The 17,280-nt window shown below is 47.9% G+C and overlaps 1 protein-coding gene across 1 annotated transcript in view; it reads left to right on the plus strand.

Moving 5' to 3' along the window:
- Positions 1 to 3,324: 3,324 nt before the first annotated feature.
- The window catches only part of ITIH5 (inter-alpha-trypsin inhibitor heavy chain 5), an 80,086-nt gene continuing 66,130 nt past the window's right edge, over positions 3,325 to 17,280 (plus strand). Inside the window, exons 1-2 of the mRNA XM_047754834.1 lie at positions 3,325 to 3,487; positions 14,832 to 14,876. Of these exons, the coding sequence (XP_047610790.1) occupies positions 3,398 to 3,487; positions 14,832 to 14,876 (135 nt within the window). The 5' untranslated portion in view covers positions 3,325 to 3,397. The remainder of the gene's footprint in view (positions 3,488 to 14,831; positions 14,877 to 17,280) is intronic.

Raw genomic sequence — 17,280 nt, forward strand, 5'->3', positions numbered from 1 at the left:
ACTCAGCGTGGGTTAAACAGATGACATGTGAGTACAGCTAGACTCCCAAGATGTCAAGGGCTCCAGAGAAATAGTGGAGCCAAAGCTCAAAGGAATCCACTTCCTCCCCAGTCTTTTTGACTTAAAAAAAAAAAAAAAAAAAAGCCAAACAGTAGGAAACTGTAGTGATTAGGCTAAGTTGTCAGGGGTCCAAGAGAAACACAAGGCCGTATAAGTAGATAAAAAGGTGATAGCAAGGAGGGGGACCAGAGCTGGCCCAGAAGAGGACAATGGCCTTGCAGCCACTCAAAAAGGAGCGTGGGGGGAGGGAGGGACGGAGGGGGTGCCCAGAGGGCTGCGGTGGCAGGGGCTTGAACCTTGGAGCAGCTGGCCAGAGGAACCAGGGGCGACTGGGTGTGGGTTCAGTGGAGGAAGAAGCCAATGGGCCGCCTGTCTTTCCCTGTCTAGTCTCTGCCCTGGCGAGCTGGGCCCATCCGTTGGCGGTCTCAGGTCGGAGAGCAGAATAAAACCCCGAACTCTAATGAGTCCAATTCTGAAATTTTGGAGCCCTTGGTCGGTCCTTCAGTAACTCAGGGGAACTCTTTCCTAGCAAGAACTGGCAGCAGCTCACCTTCATTCCTGCAACAAGAAGCCCCTTTGCAGCTGAGCCCTGGACCCAGACTCTGCCCGTAAGCACCTGGGGCTGGCGAGAGACTTGCCTCTGCCTGGAGCATGTACCTGGGCAAGCCCCTGATGTCTCCCCTTGGAGAAGTTCAGGATTGGGTTTTAGGGTCTTTTCCAGCTCTGAGCTTCTAGGAGCTCAGTAGCCTTAAACTGCAAAATCAGTTTCCCCTGGAGGTGAAACAGGAAACGAGACCTCAGGAGTTCCCACTGGGGCACAGTGGGTTGAGGATCTGGTGTTGCCACAGGTGTGGTGTAGGTTGCAACTGCGGTTTAGATTCAATCCCTGGCCCAAGAACTTCCATATGCTGTGGATGTGGCAAAAACAAAACAAAACAAAACAAAACACAAAACAACAAAAAAAAAAAACCCAAAGGACACGTCTGTGGGGGTACCTCAGCCCCTTTACGGGTTGGAGGGAACAGTTAATTTTTTTCATCCTTATTAATGAGGCTAATATAAAGCATTGCCTATGCTTATCAAGTTTTGGGAAACTGGAGTTCCCATGGTGGCTCAGTGGTAACGAACCTGACTAGTATCCATGAGGACACAGGTTCGATCCCTGACCTGGCTCAGTGGGTTGAGGATCCAGCACTGCTGTGAGGTGTGGTGTAGGTCGCAGATGTGGCTTGGAGCCTGTGTTGCTGTGGCTGTGGTGTAGGCCAGCAGCTGTACCTCCGATTCGACCCCTAGCCTGTAAACCTCCATATGCTGTGAATGCAGCCCTAAAAAGACAAAAAAAGAAAAAAATTAATTAGTTACCCCCCCTCCATGAACTACAAAAAAATAGTAAGGGGGAAAGCCTTTCATTTCTTTTAGTCATGTCTGTGTCATTTGGACGTTCGCAGGCCAGAGACTGAACCCACGCCACAGCAGTAGCCCTGGCCTGGCATTACATTTGTAACTCATGGTTAGCAAAGCACTAAAAATAAAAATCCTTTGACTTATTTCAAAGCTTTCCTTTCCCAAGGTTTTTGTTGTAGAAACCTTGCTGGACCAGCTCCTGTCGCTTTGTGTTGGTGGCACGTTTTTTAAATTAGTCAGTGGTTGAGGCTATTAAGTGATTAATTGCTAATGACACTGATTTTCTTTTCATTTGTTTCACCGCAGAAATATCCCCCTGCCTTAATGTCTTTGTTTAAACAATCAGCACGTCAGCAAGAGTCAATAAAATATTTTTAAAAAGAGACATCACCATAAACTAACACAGCCACTGTTTTTATCTTTTGTAGTTCTTATGTCTATGCATATGTATTTTTACCTAATTACTCATATTCTTGATATGGTCATGTGATCTGATATTTTTCTTTTAGATGACACAGTAAACATTTTTCATGTTACTATAGACCTGGGAGTTCTTATTTAATACCTGCATAATATTCCACAGAATGGAAGCTCTTGGCCATTGAGGTTGTTGCCAACTTTTCACTATTGCTCAGCTTATCAATTTAGATGTAATTGTTACAGAGACATAAAAAAATGTCTTTTAGGTGATTGTCTTTGGAAAGATGAAAAAAGCACCTCCAGCATATTGTGTATCTACTAGGTAGAAAGACAGAGCCCAGAATTTAAAGGGCTGGTGGGTGATTGGTTGGCAGATAATAATTCTTCCTATGACAGGATGGAAATAGCATCAAGAGTTTGCAACTATGAAAATGACATTCATTTGCATGATTAATAACCAAAAAAATCAGAAATACTATGACATGGTGCCGATTCTAGCTTCCTCTTTTCTGTCCCCTTATGCCAGAACTGCATAAAAAGGGACAACATTGCCAGTACTTTCTGCATTAGATTACAAATGAGCATCCCTTCTTTAATTAATTAATTAATTAATTTTTCTTTTTAGGGCTGCACCCGAGGCAGATGGAAGTTCCCAGGAGAGGGGTGGAATGGGAGCTACAGCAGTTGGCCAATGCCACAGCCACCCTGGATTGCCCACCCGCTGAGCGAGGCCAGGGACCAACCTGCATCCTTATGGACACTAGTCAGATTCGTTTCCGCTGCGCCATGAGGGGAACACCCGAGCATCCTTTAACTGGGCTTGTAAGCGTCAGTGCTGGATGCCAAGGGGAGCGTTGTTCTCTGGGCAGAAGGCAGAAGGTCTTCTGTTGGCTTTGGGCTAGTAGGTGGGGAAAGGGTGGTGGTATACAAAGCAGGTGGGGGATACGGTATACACAGCAGGTGGGGAAAGGGTGGGGGTATACACAGCAGGTGGGGGTGGTGTATATAGGGGACGGGGTAGGATGTATCAGCAGTGAGAGGGTGGTGTCACATCCCGGGACTCTATAGCAGGTGAAGGGTGTGCTGTGTGTGGAGGATTAGGCTGGCCCTTGTCGCGTCCTCCTGCGACAGGAATGAAGAGTCCATGAAGAAGTGGAGAGGAAGAAAAAGTTGTCACTCCCGGAGAGGTGATGGCAGGTGTCACAGGCGCTGGATGGAGGAAGCGGCAGAGGGCAAGAGGGCGGGGCTGAAGGGCAGGAGGTGGGGGGAAGGCAGGGCTCCCTGTGCGCCCTGCGCTCAGGGACAAGCGCGGACTCGGGGGGGCGGGGCCGGGGTCTAAGGGGCGGGGCCTCGGGGCTCGGAGAGGCGGGGCCGGGGTCTGAGGGGAGGGGCCGGAGGCGCGGGGAGCGGGGCCTCGCGCGTCCGCCGCCGCCGCCGCCGCGAGCCCGGCGCTGTCCTCCGCGCTGTCCCCGCGCGTCCCGCCGCGTCCCAGTGCCGCCGCCCCGGTCCCGCCATGCTCCTGCTGCTCGGGCTGTGCTTGGCGCTGCCCCTCTGCGCGGGGTCGCTGGAAGAGGCGGGGACCTGGGGGGACACTTCGGAGCAAGTAAGTGGAGCTCTGGGGGTCCCAGGGCGGGCCTTAGGCGCCGGCTGCGGTCCCTTCCCACCGCCTCGTTCGCGCGCGGCTGCGGGACAGGCTCCTGGACGGGAGGGAGGGAGGGAGGACCCCATCCTCTGGCACATCGTTCCCCTTCTCTCTGTCCCCAACCTTCTGCTCAGGAGCTTCCCCGTCTGCTGCTCCAGGCGAGCGTCTGGATGGTGAAGTTTCTTGTAGAATTGTTCTGCCACCTTGGAAGTCCTGCAGAATCAAGCCTTCTTGGCCTCTGCTACCTGCGCGGATTTCTGGTAGTTTTTTTGTTGTGCATTTCTGAGCCAGAGCCCCAAGTAAACTACCACTTTCTTTAAGACGCGTGTATGGGGTCGTGTATTGCTGCTGTGGGTTCCTAGTTACTCCAGAGAGAAAGCACATTCTAGGAAAAGTTCCACGCACCTGGAAGGCTCCGCTTTTCCCATAGGAAACCCCAGAAAACACAGCTTTCGGTCAGGTTCTTGTCAGTGGTTTAAAGGTGGCAAGATGATAGCAGAGGACCAAAAACCAAAGGGTCTCAGTTCCATTTGTTCTTTGCTTTTTAGGGCCACACCCGATGCATATGGAGTTTCCCAGGCTAGGAGTGGAGTTGGAGCTGCAGTTGCCAGCCTACACCACAGCCACAGCCACAGCCATGCCAGATTCCAGAGGTGTCTGTGGCCTCACAGCAACGCTGGATCCTCTAACCCCCTGGGTGGGGCCGGGGATCAAACCCACGTCCTCATGGATCCTAGTCAGGTTCTTTACCGCTGAACCGCAGTGGGAACTCCCCTTAGCTGTTATTCTGTGTAAATGGCTTAACCTCACAGCTGAATGAAATGAAATCTGGAGCTATGAAATCTGGAGCAGCAGCAGCTATGAAATCTGGAGACAGTGCCCGTGGGAAGGAAAGCACTTTGAAGAGTATAAAACAGGTTCCTACAGTTATCAACGCACAGACCATAGAGGGAGAAATGGCTCCGACCTGATTAAAGCAGACAGGGCATTTCTTTTTATTTTTCTTTTTTCATCTGGAAACCAGGAAAATTTTATTTAGATACAGCACTATGATCGAATCACTGAGTAGATACAGATTAATCTTTTTATAATTCTGAAGATTTTGGACAGAAAAGTTCAAAACCCTGTTTACTATATTCAGATGCTTTAGACCCTGCCTTTCTGCATCTCCTGGTACTGTTTCCACATGGTATTTAAATTGTTTAGCTTAAAGCGTGTTTTCACAGGATGGAAGAAGAGATAAGCAGGTCGACTTTCTGTCCCCTTTCTGAGCATCTTGGTGGGAAGAGCAGATCTGGAAAACAGAATCTGCCTAAACAGCCCGCGCTTCCTTTCATGTTGCCTCTGCCTCAAGGATGTGCTTCTCTGGAACTTGGCAGAAACGGCCATTCTCTCACAGGACTGTCAGGAAGAACAATCCATACAAATTCCAGGAGGCCAAGCGGTGGAGGGGGAATATGTGCAGGCTTGGGATCCGGAGAGCACAGAGGCTTGGTCTTCCCGTTGCCATTTGCAGCTGGGTGGCCTGGACAAGCTGCTGACTCTCTCTGTGCTTTTCTTTCCAGGCGGTCACAGCAGGGCAGCCACCCCCTCCTGTGTGTTACTTGTAAGGACCCAGATGCTAGTTTGTGCAAAGGACCTGGTATACAGTGGGTGCTCAATAAGTGGTGGAGGTCTCGGTCAGTGGGTAAGGACGTGGGCTTGGTGCCAGGCTGGCTGCGTTTGGCTCTTGATCCTGGCACTTTGCAGCTCTGTGGCGCAGGGCAAGGTCCCGGGGGCTTCAATTTCCTGTTGTGTAAAGTGTGGAAGCATGAAATGAGGATGGGGTCTGTTCATACACCTGGCGGGCTCGGAACGCTGTGGGCACTTACTGGTAGCGCCTGTGGGCAGGCAGGGCTGCTCAAGTGCTGAGGGAAGGAATTTCGGGTAAAGATCTTAAAAGTTTTAGGGGGCGGAGGGCGGAGAGTGTGGGAATCGCTGGAACAAAGATTGTGTTTATGAGCGAAGAAGAGGAGGATTTAAAGCTCTGACATCTGCGAGTCCAAGTAGGCTTCACACTGAACTTTGCTGCATAGAATAACACGGATTTGGCCCGTCTGAGTGATTTCGTGCTGTTGTCAGTCCCTGGCCCTATTTATATCCAGAAAAGGACTAAATCAGAAAAAAAAAAAAAAATGCCAAGTAGAAAGTTCTGTGAAAATTGGCAATTTTACCTTTTGATCTCTATTCTATTAAAAAAAAAATTGTATGTGTTTCAGATGTGGGATTTGAGGAATTGCTGTTGTGGCTCAGTGGTAATGAACCCGACTAATAACCATGAGGACACAGGTTCGATCCCTGGCCTCGCTCAGTGGGTTAAGGATCCTGCATTGCCATGAGTTGTGGTGTAGGTCGCAGACATGGCTCGGATCCTGCGTTGCTGTGGCTGTGGTGTAGGCTGGAGGCTATAGCTCCTATTTGACCCCTAGCCTGGGAACCTCTATGTGCCGTGTGTGCCACCCTAAAATTGCAAAAAAAAAGAGTGGGATTTGAGAGCACAGACTCCAGAAACAGACTTTCTGGGTTCAACTCCTGGCTCTGCACTTGCCAGAGAATTGCTTAACTTCTCCAAGCCTCTATTTACCCATCTCTAGAATGGGGATGATGAGGTGACTTAAGTAGAAGAATTCTAAAGATGAAAGTAATCTACTTAGGAGTTCCCGTCATGGCTCAGTGGTTAACGAATCCGACTAGGAACCATGAGGTTGGCCTCACTCAGTGAATCAAGGATCTGGCGTTGCCTTGAGCTGTGGTATAGGCCACAGACGCGGCTCGCATCCTGCATTGCTGTGGCTGTGGTGTAGGCCAGCAGCAATAGCTCTGATCAGACCCCTAGCCTGGGAACATCCATATGCCACAGGTGCAGCCCTAGAAAAGACAGAAAGACAAAAAAAGAAAAAAAGAGTCATATACTTAAAACTTAAGGCGATGCCTGGCAATGGAGTCAGTGCTCGAGCGTCAGTCATTAGGGTCTTTAGAATGACAGGTGAACAATTTAAAAGTATCAATGAATATGTGAGTATTAATGCACCTGTTAGCATTGGCTGCAATGTTTGTTATTTACCTTTAATTGAAAATATTACTAATAATATCCTGGATTCAAGTTCCTTCCTCCCCCACCCCCACCTCAGCAGTACACAGTAGTTCCCACAGAGAGGGGCTCCCGTTAGCTGTGGTTTTCACACTTCCTCTTGCAGAAAGACACTCAGGGAGCTTATTAAACATTCAGATTCCTGAGCCCCACCGATTTCGATCCACCAGGTTGGGGTGAAACCCAGATGATGCTGATGCAGAGATCACACTTAGACTGATTCGGATGTGAAAGAATCTTGTAGGAGCTTAACCTTCACGAGCAAACCTCCCTGCTTTCAAATTGATATGATTTTTCCTTAAATAAGGAGGAGGCTGCACTCCTGTGATGACAAAAGCAGCTTTTGGTTTACAGAATGACAGGAGCCACTAAGTATTGAGTGTCACGGAGAGTTTGCTGGGAGCTTTGGGTAAAAATAAGAGGAAGCAATAAAGGATATGGTTAAGATCATTCCAGATGGAGCCAGACCACCCTGGATCCGAATCTGGAGCCGCCATTTACTGGCTGTGTGTACTTGGGCAGGTCACTTAACCTCTCTGGGTCTCTGTTTCCTTACCTGCAAGATCGTGTGGTTAATGGTTCCTACCTCACAGGCAAGAGGGGATCTGAAGTTTGAGAAGGGGGTCAAGTTTACCTCATTAGCAAAGCCCTCTCAAAGAAAAAGAATCTCAGAGTTCCCACTGTGGCTCAGTGGTTAGCGAACCCAACTAGGGTCCATGAGGATGTGGGTTCGATCCCTGGCCTTGCTCGGTGGGTTAAGGGTCTGGCGTTGCTGTGGCTGTGGTGTAGGCCAGCAGCTGTAGCTCCAGTTCGACCCCTAGCCTGGGAACCTCCATGTGCCACAAGTGTGGCCCTAAAAAGACAAGACAAAAAAAGAAAGAAAGAAAGAAAAAGAATCTCAAGTGGTGACTACCAAGTTAGGTGGTAAAACAAACATTTATTTAGAATGATAAATAAATCACCACAAATGACACATTTTGACAGGCTGACAAACACCCCACACATCACCCTTTGTTAAGGGATCAAGCAAGGGAGGGACCTGAAGCTTATGTTTCATTAGCCTCTAAATAATAATAAATTATTAAGTAGAAAATAATAAACCCACTTCTGCTCTTCTGCTGGTTGTGAGGATGAAATGAATTAATTCAGGCAAAGCACTTACACAGAATGAGCCCTCAGGCCACATTAGCTATTTTTTTTTTTTTTTGACTGTACCTGAGGTGTGTGGAAGTTCCCAGGCTAGGGATTGAACCCACGCTACAGCAGTGATTTGAGCGACAGCAGGGACAAAGCCAGATCCTTCACTGCTGGGCCACCAGGGAATTCTACCAGTAGCCATTTTATTATTTATGTATGGCCTGGTCGAATCTCTACTGCAAGAAGTGTCTCAGGAGAACTTTGGCGGCCCAAAGTGACCGGGAAATGACACACCCATGTGACATTGCAGGACCTAGAGGAGAAGCCAGGCATGCTGAATGCAAAGGCAGGCTCTCAACGACCCCTCCAAAGACAAAGCCACTTTCATATTTAGAGCGTAATGTCATTTGTTTAAATGCAATTTGTGTTCAGAGCTCCTGGCACACAGCTAGGGTTGAGCATAGACTTCTGGTAGCACATCCTGCGTGGCGATCCATGTCTGATTCCCCGAGCTGAGCAATTGTGCGGTTTTACCTTGTGTAATCTCTCACTGGGAACCTTTGCACTTGGGAGAACACAGAAAATCAAGGCGACTTAAAACTCTTTGAAAAATAAAGTCATTGAAAGATTTTGTGAGCTCCAGACCACTCAATAACGCCTCCTTTATGTGCATGGGTAGGATGTTGAGACGGAGTCACAAGGCTGAATGGGGAAGGAGGAAGTTGTGGGAGAGATGCCAGTGGTTTGCTCACCGCCAAACCAGCCGAATCTGGTTTTTTGAGGGGAGATGGGGAGAAGGGTCAGGGAGTCCTGAGAGTTGCGTGATGAGTCGCGTGTGACTTTGGGTTCCTGCCTAGGACTTGTCCCAAAGTCTCAGATGCTCTAACCTAAAGCAGCCTTGCCCACCGTGCTGGCAGAGATCCAGCTGGAGATCAGCGAGCTTTTGGTATCTAAGGAACAGAGAATCGATTGAGGAAGGTGGGGCCGTGGGATGGAGACCTGAGACTCTTTTTTTTTTTTTGTCTTTTTGCCATTTCTTGGGCTGCTCCCGCAGCATATGGAGGTTCCCAGGCTAGGGGTTGAATTGGAGCTGTAGCTACCAGCCTACACCACAGCCACAGCAACACGGGATCCAAGCCATGTCTGCGAGCTACACCACAGCTCAGGGCAACGCCGGATCCTTAACCCACTGAGCAAGGCCAGGGATCGAACCTGCAACTTCATGGTTCCTAGTCGGATTTGTTAACCACTGAGCCATGATGGGAACTCCATGAGACTCTTTTTTAAAACAGGATTCCACCCTCACCATCATTTTTCTAGAGGCCAGATTCACTTCCCTTATTTCTAATAGGTTGAAAGAAACAGGGTGGCTTGCCTAAGGCTGGTGGGTTTGGGTTTTATTTTGTTTTTTCAGCTGCCTGGCAATGGTCAGGGATTTTAGCCTCCAGATGTCATTTCTTCTTCCATTGCTGAGGGCGTGGGGACCCCGAGTTGCCAGTGGGTGATAGCCAGACAACCTGCAGCAACATTTCTCCGAAGGAAGAGGACTTCTGTGTGGGTGACAGGGACCCGATGGGGATCTCCCCAGACTAACTCTCCCCTGCCGGGTGGCGGACGGCATCTCCCCTGGCTTTCCCACCCGCAGTCCTGGGTTTTATGTCAGGTCTGGTACCAGATCTCTGGGGGCAGCTGACTCCTGAGTTCCTGGGTCTTGGTTTCTGGGATTCGGGGTGCCCTCAGAAGATGGAGGCCCACTGGGGGTAACTTCCTGCCCCAGGGCCCTCTCACTGGGCTTCACCCCTGCAGCCGTTTGATGGTGTCTGGCTGAGGCCGACCGAAGTGCAGCCTCGCCCAGGACCTATGGTGACCGAGCCGAGCCCGAGCTCAGAGGAAGAGCAGCCGGCAGGAGCCCCCCCTTCTGTCTCTTCCAGTGGACCTGGGGCCTTAAGGCGTCCACCCCCAAAGCGGAATCTCCCTCACCCTGGGTGGGATCAGAGTTGGCTCCCGCCTCCTTCCGTGCTCTTCCCACCTGGGGACGTGCCTTAGCCGCCTTCCGCTTCCCTCCAGATCCTGCTCCAGCCTGTGATTGGCCCTGGGCAAGAAGTACCACCTCTGTGGCCCAAAGGATGACCATTAAGTCGTGCCTGCTGTGTTGTGTTTCCTGTGGTTGGACTGTCTGATGATGGGGTGGGGGGATGTTTTGGATTCTCTGATGCTGGGGTGGGGGAGTTGAACTAGCTGATGATTGGGTGGGGGTTGTTGGACTCTCTGATGATGGGGTGGGAGGGAATTCTAGTCACCGAAGCCGGGATGGTGTCATTGCTACATGCTTTGGGCAGAGGAGATCTTTAGCCGCCACCATTGCTGGTAGTGCGTGCTGCTTGGTCTGTGTGAGTTAAAGACTCAGTATCATGTCTCAGCATGGTTCCTGGTGTGGGATGTGATTCTCTTTAGCTTTCTCCTCTCCTTTCATCCCACTCCTGCAAACACCCATCCCTCCATCATAAAGTCACCCAGGTATGTCTTTTTCCCACTTCCTCTGTAACTTATAAAAATGACCTTGTCTATTCAGTTTTCACGAGCCTATTGCTTTCCAGTGGGAGAGTACGGTCTTTGGTGGCAACCGTGGTGGTTGATTTTTCTCCGCACGTAGATGTCACACCTGGTCTGGACACCTGTTTCAAGGCTGGAGAAATCAGCTCAGCTCAGGAGGAGCAAAGAATCCTATCTGGGCCATCTCTCTCTCTTTTTTTTTTAATTAAAGTGTGGTTGACTTACAGTGTTGTGTCAATTTCTGCTCTATGGCAAAGTGACCCAGTCATACATTTATAGACATTTGGGCTGTCTCTAAGTCTGTGATTTGGGGCCGCAAGGGCTAAGATTACTCTTCATGACTGTCCCTGACATTAAGCTGGAAGTAGTTCCTCGTCCATCACCCCCGCTCCCAGAATTTTATAAGGCAAAGGGGAAAACTCTCAAGATGAAAAGGGATCAGGACTCCCTAACTAAAGACAATAAGGACGCTATGGCTGTCATTCCCATTTCTGCTGCTGGCTGGCACCAGGGACCTCTGAGCACCGGGAAATGTTGATCCTGGTTCTGAGTCTAAATTCGGACTGAAGGGTAGCCATCACGATCCCTTGGGATGTCAGACAGGCATCTCAAAAATGAAATGTTCTCTTGTTCTCCTTGCCGCTTGCTTATTTTCTTGGAAAACTTATTTTACGAAGGAGGAGACTTCAAAGAAAATACTTTAGATCAACCAGAGAACATAATACCTGAGAGGGGCCTGGCTTCCCTTCTAATCAGAGTTATTTCAAGTGGTCCCCAGCCTATTCCACAGGCTTGTGAAGGGAGAGGCCTGAGATGAACCTGCAGAACTGGTGGAGTTTTTTTTTTTTTTTTAGCTTTTTAGGGCCGCACCTGCAGCATATGAAGGTTCCCAGGCTAGGGGTCTAATGGGAGCTACAACTGCCGGCCTACACCACAGCCACAGCAACGCCAGATCCAAGCCATATCTGTGACCTACACCATGGCTCCTGGCAATGCCGGACCCTTAGCCCACTGAATGGGGCCAGGGATCGAACCCACATCCTCATGGATACAAGTTGAGCTCGTGAGCCCTGAGCCACACGGGAACTCTGCACCCACAGAACTGGTGGAGATTTTGCCTTTGCTGGGCAGTTGCATACAGCTCACCTCCTTTTAGAAAATCAAAAGCACTGCTTCCTCGGAGTTGGTTCTCACTTGGAGCCAAGGCAGCAGCCAACCTGGATCCTGTACTGATTCTTCTGTTCCACGTTCTGTAGCAGAGGAGGCCCTGTAATGGCTTATAATGGTAATTTCCAGTAGAGTATGTGCATCTATTTGCAGGGATTAGGGAGAGGATAGCAATTAAACCAGTTTCTGTTATACTTTTAGTTGACAACATGGAAGTATCTTTACTGTCTTTTTCTATTTGGAAGTCATACAAGGTCCTTTGTCCAGAACTGAGGTCTTTTGTCCAAAACTGAGAAGAGTGTGAAGCACAAGAATTCAGCCGCCTGGAGGTAACTGCCATTAGCATCTGGGCACGTTCTGCACATATGCAGACACTTATTTTTTCAAAAATGAGATCGTGTTAAATGCAGCATTTTGTTACCTGATCGAATTACTTAAAATGCGCCTGAATATAACAGTCAGGACGGGCGAGGCTGTACTGGGGTGACAGCCCTCAGATCTCAGTGACCTCAAGAACAAAGGTGCATTTCTTGCTTGTCCGTCTTGTCCGTCTTGGGATGTTGGTGGAGCAGGTGTGTAGGCTGTGGTGACTGGGAACGGGGGCTTCACGGGGCAGCGACGTCTCAGAAATCACTCACCTCTATGCCGTCGAGGAAAGGCAGCTGGAGGATCTCACACCTGCAGTCGAGTCCTCCGTGCAGAAGTGACACCTGCCCCTCACCTTCATAGCTCATGGGCCAGAACCAGTCACGTGGTCCAGTCTTCCCACAAAGGGGTCTGGAAATTCCATCCTTTTGGCAGAAAGGGAAATATTTGGTGAACAGCACAGAAGTCCAGTTAACAATTATTTTAAAAGTTGCAAAGGTTTTTTTTTTTGTACGTTCCTTTTTTACTCTTGATTTTTTTCCCCCATGTGATACTTTCCTGAAAGTAGGAATTGCACTGATATCAATAAAGTTAGGTCCATATCATTATTTTCGATAGCTGCATTCTCATTACTTAAAGTTTCATAATATATTTCACCAAACCATTATATATTTTACCTTACTTTTAAAAATTTATTTTATTAAAGTATAGCTGATTTACAATGCTGTGTTAATTTCTGCTGTACAGCAGAGTGGCTCGGTTATACGCATATATTATATATATATTATTTTTTATATTCTTTTCCGTTATGCTTTATCACAGGATGTTGAATATCGTTCCCCGTGCTCAACAGTAGGACCTTGTTGTGTTTATATTCTGTGTACAGTAATAACCAAACCACCTTTAAAGGGTATGTTAGGCTATTCCCAATGATTAACAATTATTTTAAAAGTTGCAAGGAATTTTTTTGTACATTCATGTTTTTTCCTATTGATTTCCCCCCGTATGATACTTTTCTGAAAGGAGGCTTTCTCAAGTAAAAGACATGCATTCTGGTGGGAAAGTAAAAGGTTACAGGCACTTTGAAAACTGGTGTGTCAATTTCTTAAACGTTAAGCTGAAGTTTACCATGTGACCTGGGAATTCCACTCGCAGGTATCTGCCCAAGGGAAATAAAAACGTATTCCACATAAAGACCTCCACGAGAAGGTCTGTGCAAGTCCACATGATAAATAAATAATAGCTCCAAGGTGGCAATAACCTAAGGGTCCATCCGCTGGTCAATGGATATACAGAATGCCGTGGAATGTTTATTCGGAGGTAGAAAAGAATGAAGTACAGACATATGCTACAAGCTGATGCGAGTGAAAAAAGCCGGTAATAAAAGACCACATATTGTATGATTCCATTTATAGGAAATGTCCAGAATAAGCAAATCCATGGAAACAAAGTAGATTACTGGTTGCCTAGGGCGGGGGAAAGGCTGGGGGTGGGAGGTGTTGGCTAAAGGGTGCAGGGCTTCTTGGGGGATAAAAATGTTCTAAATTAATGGTGATGATGGTTGCACAACTCTGTGAATATACTAAAAAAACATTGAATTGTGCACTTTAAATGAATGAGTACTATTGCTTATCAAGTGCACCCCAAAGAGCTATTTTAAAAGGTATGCATAAAATCTCAGCATATTTTCCAAGTTTTTGAGCAGCATTGTTAAACTGCCCTCCAGAAAGGCTGATTTATTATTATTTATTATTCACTGCAGCGATAGTTCACACCTCTGTTGTTTAAACAGGGATTTGCCCTGATAAAGCTGGGACTCTTTGGTTAGTCCAGAGGGTCTGGTTAATTCATATATGATTTTTTAAAATAAGGATGTTGTCATCTTCCCACCGCCCTCACTGCGTGTGGGAAGCACAGCACATCATCCAGAAAGCACATGGAGAGAAAGGTCAAGGTGGGTCCAGTTTTGCTTCCAGAGCTTCCTGGAGTTTTGAGGGGAACAAATGAGCCCATCAGAGCAAAGCGAATGTGTTTACTCGTTGTAACAGACACAACAGCAAAGAGCTTATTTTCAGGCCAAAAATAAATGGAAACCAAACACAGATATGCTTTTTTCTTTTTCTTTTTCTTTTTTTGCATGTCATGGGTCAGTTGTATTAAAAGCATCGTTGCTACAGTTGGCAGCGGTTTACATTAGATCTTCCATGATAGCAGCTTTCAAAGAAAAAAAACATGCAAGGATATCACAACAAAGAAAAACAATACATTTACCAAGTCCTGTCTGTAAACATCAAGGCTCGTTTAGAGCTGAGGTCAGGCTGCTTTAGCGTTGTGGCTAAAGTAACCAAGTCTTTAATTTAAAAAGGGTGCCTGTGAGGAGTTCCCACTGTGGCTCAGTGGGGTAAGAACCCGAGTAGTATCCATGAGGATGCAGGTTCAATCCCCGGCCTCGATCTGTGGGTTATGGATCCAGTGTTGCCGTGAGCTATGGTGTGTGTCCCAGATGGGGACGGGCCCTGCCTTGCTGTGGCTGTGGTGTAGGCCTGGTGTCCGTTTGACCCATAGCCTGGGAACGTCCATATGCCACAGGTGGGGCCCTTAAATAAATAAATAAACAAATAAATATATAAACAAATAAATAAAAATTTAAAAAAAAAGTACCTGTGGATACGGATATTGTAATGTCCTCTGTTCTGGTCATTTTGTCTGGTCATTTCTTCCCCAAGATGTGGGAACCGTGGGAATCCAAGCTCGTGGGGCCAGGGGTTCGGCAGGTAGCCGGGACTGAGCAGATTGAGTTCTGATCCTGGCCTGGCTCCCTGGGGAAAGGTCAAATCCACTTTTCAGGATGGATAATGCCTGGTGCAAATTCAAATGGGTTTTAACCCCCCTCGTCTAACTCACTTGAGAAGGACCTCACAGTCATGCTTCCTGTCTCGTTTCTTCTTCTAGGTTGGCCTCCGGGTCCCAAGGCAAGTCAGGCTGTTGCAAAGGCTGGTACGTATGTTCCCGACACAGCTCTCGGGTCCGTCCCCCTCACTGTTCAGTGTGTTTTGAACCAGGCCGTAGCTATGCTTGCAGCTCCTCCAAAGCTTAGAAAGTCGCATGTGGAAGAAATCGAGCATGAACTGGCATAACTTTTATTCATATGTATGTATTTTTATATATAAATATATTTTATATATTTGTATATCTCATATACATATATTATATATATTAAATACATATAGTATATAATATATATTTTTGTAAAAAAAAATATATTTTTTGTCTTTTTGTTCTTTTTAGGGCCATACCCGTGGCATATGGAGGTTCCCAGGCTTGGGGTCGAATCGGAGCTGTAGCCACCGGCCTACGCCAGAGCCACAGCAACGCGGGATCTGAGCCATGTCTGCAACCTACACCACAGCTCATGGCAACTCCGGATCCTTAACTCACTGAGCGAGGCCAGGGATCAAACCCGCAACCTCATGGATACTAGTCGGATTTGTTTCCACTGAGTCATGACGGGAACTCCTGATGTAGCTTTTATAAGGTTTTCTTTTATAGGCCTTTCTTGTATAAGACTTTAAGTGCATTTCTTTTTTTTTCCTGCAAAGAGACCTGATTATTTCAGTAGAACAGTCTGGACAAAGAGTGAGGTTTTCAAAGACCTTCTTAGTGGAGGAAAAAAAAACAAACAAACAAAATAACACAACACCTAAGCGAATCTTTACTTTCTTATGACACAAGACCTGACGGCTCTGCTGGGACGTAAGCAGCTGAAGCAAGCAGAGTTCACATTTGTAAGTTGAAGCTTCGTGGGCAGGCAGGTAGGCGAGGCTCTCAGTGCTTGCTGGAGGCTCACCCAGAGTGGTGGCAGGTGCTCAGGAGTTCTCAGAGTGCGTTTGAAATGATCCCAGCCCTTCCTCCCCACTGTGTGTTCAGTGTCCTATCGAAACATGGGGACACACCTTCGGCCCTGAGGACGTGGATGGCTCAGCAGAGCCGCGTGGGTGGGTGGGGCGTTTACCCACCGCCTCAGCTCCTGGATGGTTTGAGTCTTCATCAGGTTCATTGTGACCAGTGTCACAACCATCACCATCTGCATTTGGGCCAGGACCTTGCTGTCTTCTCTTTTTTAGGGCCGCCCCTGTGGCACGTGGAGGCTTCCAGACTAGGGCTCGAATCAGAGCTGCATCTGCCGACCTACACCACAGCCACAGCAACATGGGAGCTGAGCCACATCTGTGACCTATACCACAATACCGCAGCACAGGGCAATGCCCGATCCTTAACCCACTGAGCAAGGCCAGGGATCAAACCCGCATCCTCATGGAGACTATGTCGGGTTCTTAACCCACTGAGCCACAAGGGAACTCCTGGACCAGGACTTTGTATTCTCGTCATTTTCTGCTTAACTCCCTCCTCCCTGCTTTCCCTGATGCTCCCAATCCTGCCTCTCCAGACCCCAGATTTGTTAACCTTGGATTCATTCTTTCACATGTTTCTCCATGCTCACATCATCGTAAGCCATGTGGGAACACAAACATATCAAGAAGTGTGAAAAATCTAGACTTCTACCCTACTTCCAAGCCAACAAGCTAGTTTGTTGTTGTTTCACGGATGCGGGCACAAAACAGGAGACTCCTGGGCCAGAGACAAAAGATGGTTTATTACTCACAGTACGAGAAGTGTCCGCATATCAGGATCTGTGCCTGCACTCAGTTCTCATGCAGTGACACAGAGAGGGCCAGGTGACACCTACACGTGCAGTTGGTTCATCACACATCACAAGAGAGGGGCCCCGAGCCTAGGGAACCCGACTCTTTTATAACAAGCACCACACCTGCCTGATCTTTGCAGAAAGAGACGTTCTCTTTATTCTTCTCGACTTTAAGCCGACCTGCCCTTTGCCTGAAGAGAAACCCCACCTTTCTCTTCCCAGGCCGTTCATCATACAAACATCCTGGGAAACACAGTACAAAACAGATGGAGCCAGTGCCTCTCCTCACAGAACGTGCAGAGATACCAGACTCATGGACAGGAGTCCCCCAGCAAAGACCTAGATACACACCCCCATGCTTTCAACAAGTGTTTTTCTTGAAACAGCACAGTTCAAAGCCTTGAGAACATAGCAATAAACAAAACAGGCAAAAGACCCTGTCTTTCATGGAATTTGAATGCCACAGGGAGGCAGAGAGAGAGAGAAAGTAAAGAAAATAAAAGGTTTAGTGTGTTAGTAACAGAGAAGATGACAAGTGACACTGAGAAAAATGACACGGCAGAGGAAGGTAGGGGAGCTTCCTACAGGCCACAGCTCACTGAGGCATTTTACAGACGAGGAAACGGATTCTGAGTCACTTGTCCGAAATGACAGTTTCAGTAGGAGGTGATCAAACCAGGATTTTGAGTCCCGCAG

The sequence above is a fragment of the Phacochoerus africanus genome, chromosome 12 (genome assembly GCF_016906955.1).
Source record: "Phacochoerus africanus isolate WHEZ1 chromosome 12, ROS_Pafr_v1, whole genome shotgun sequence".
Taxonomy (NCBI): domain Eukaryota; kingdom Metazoa; phylum Chordata; class Mammalia; order Artiodactyla; family Suidae; genus Phacochoerus; species Phacochoerus africanus.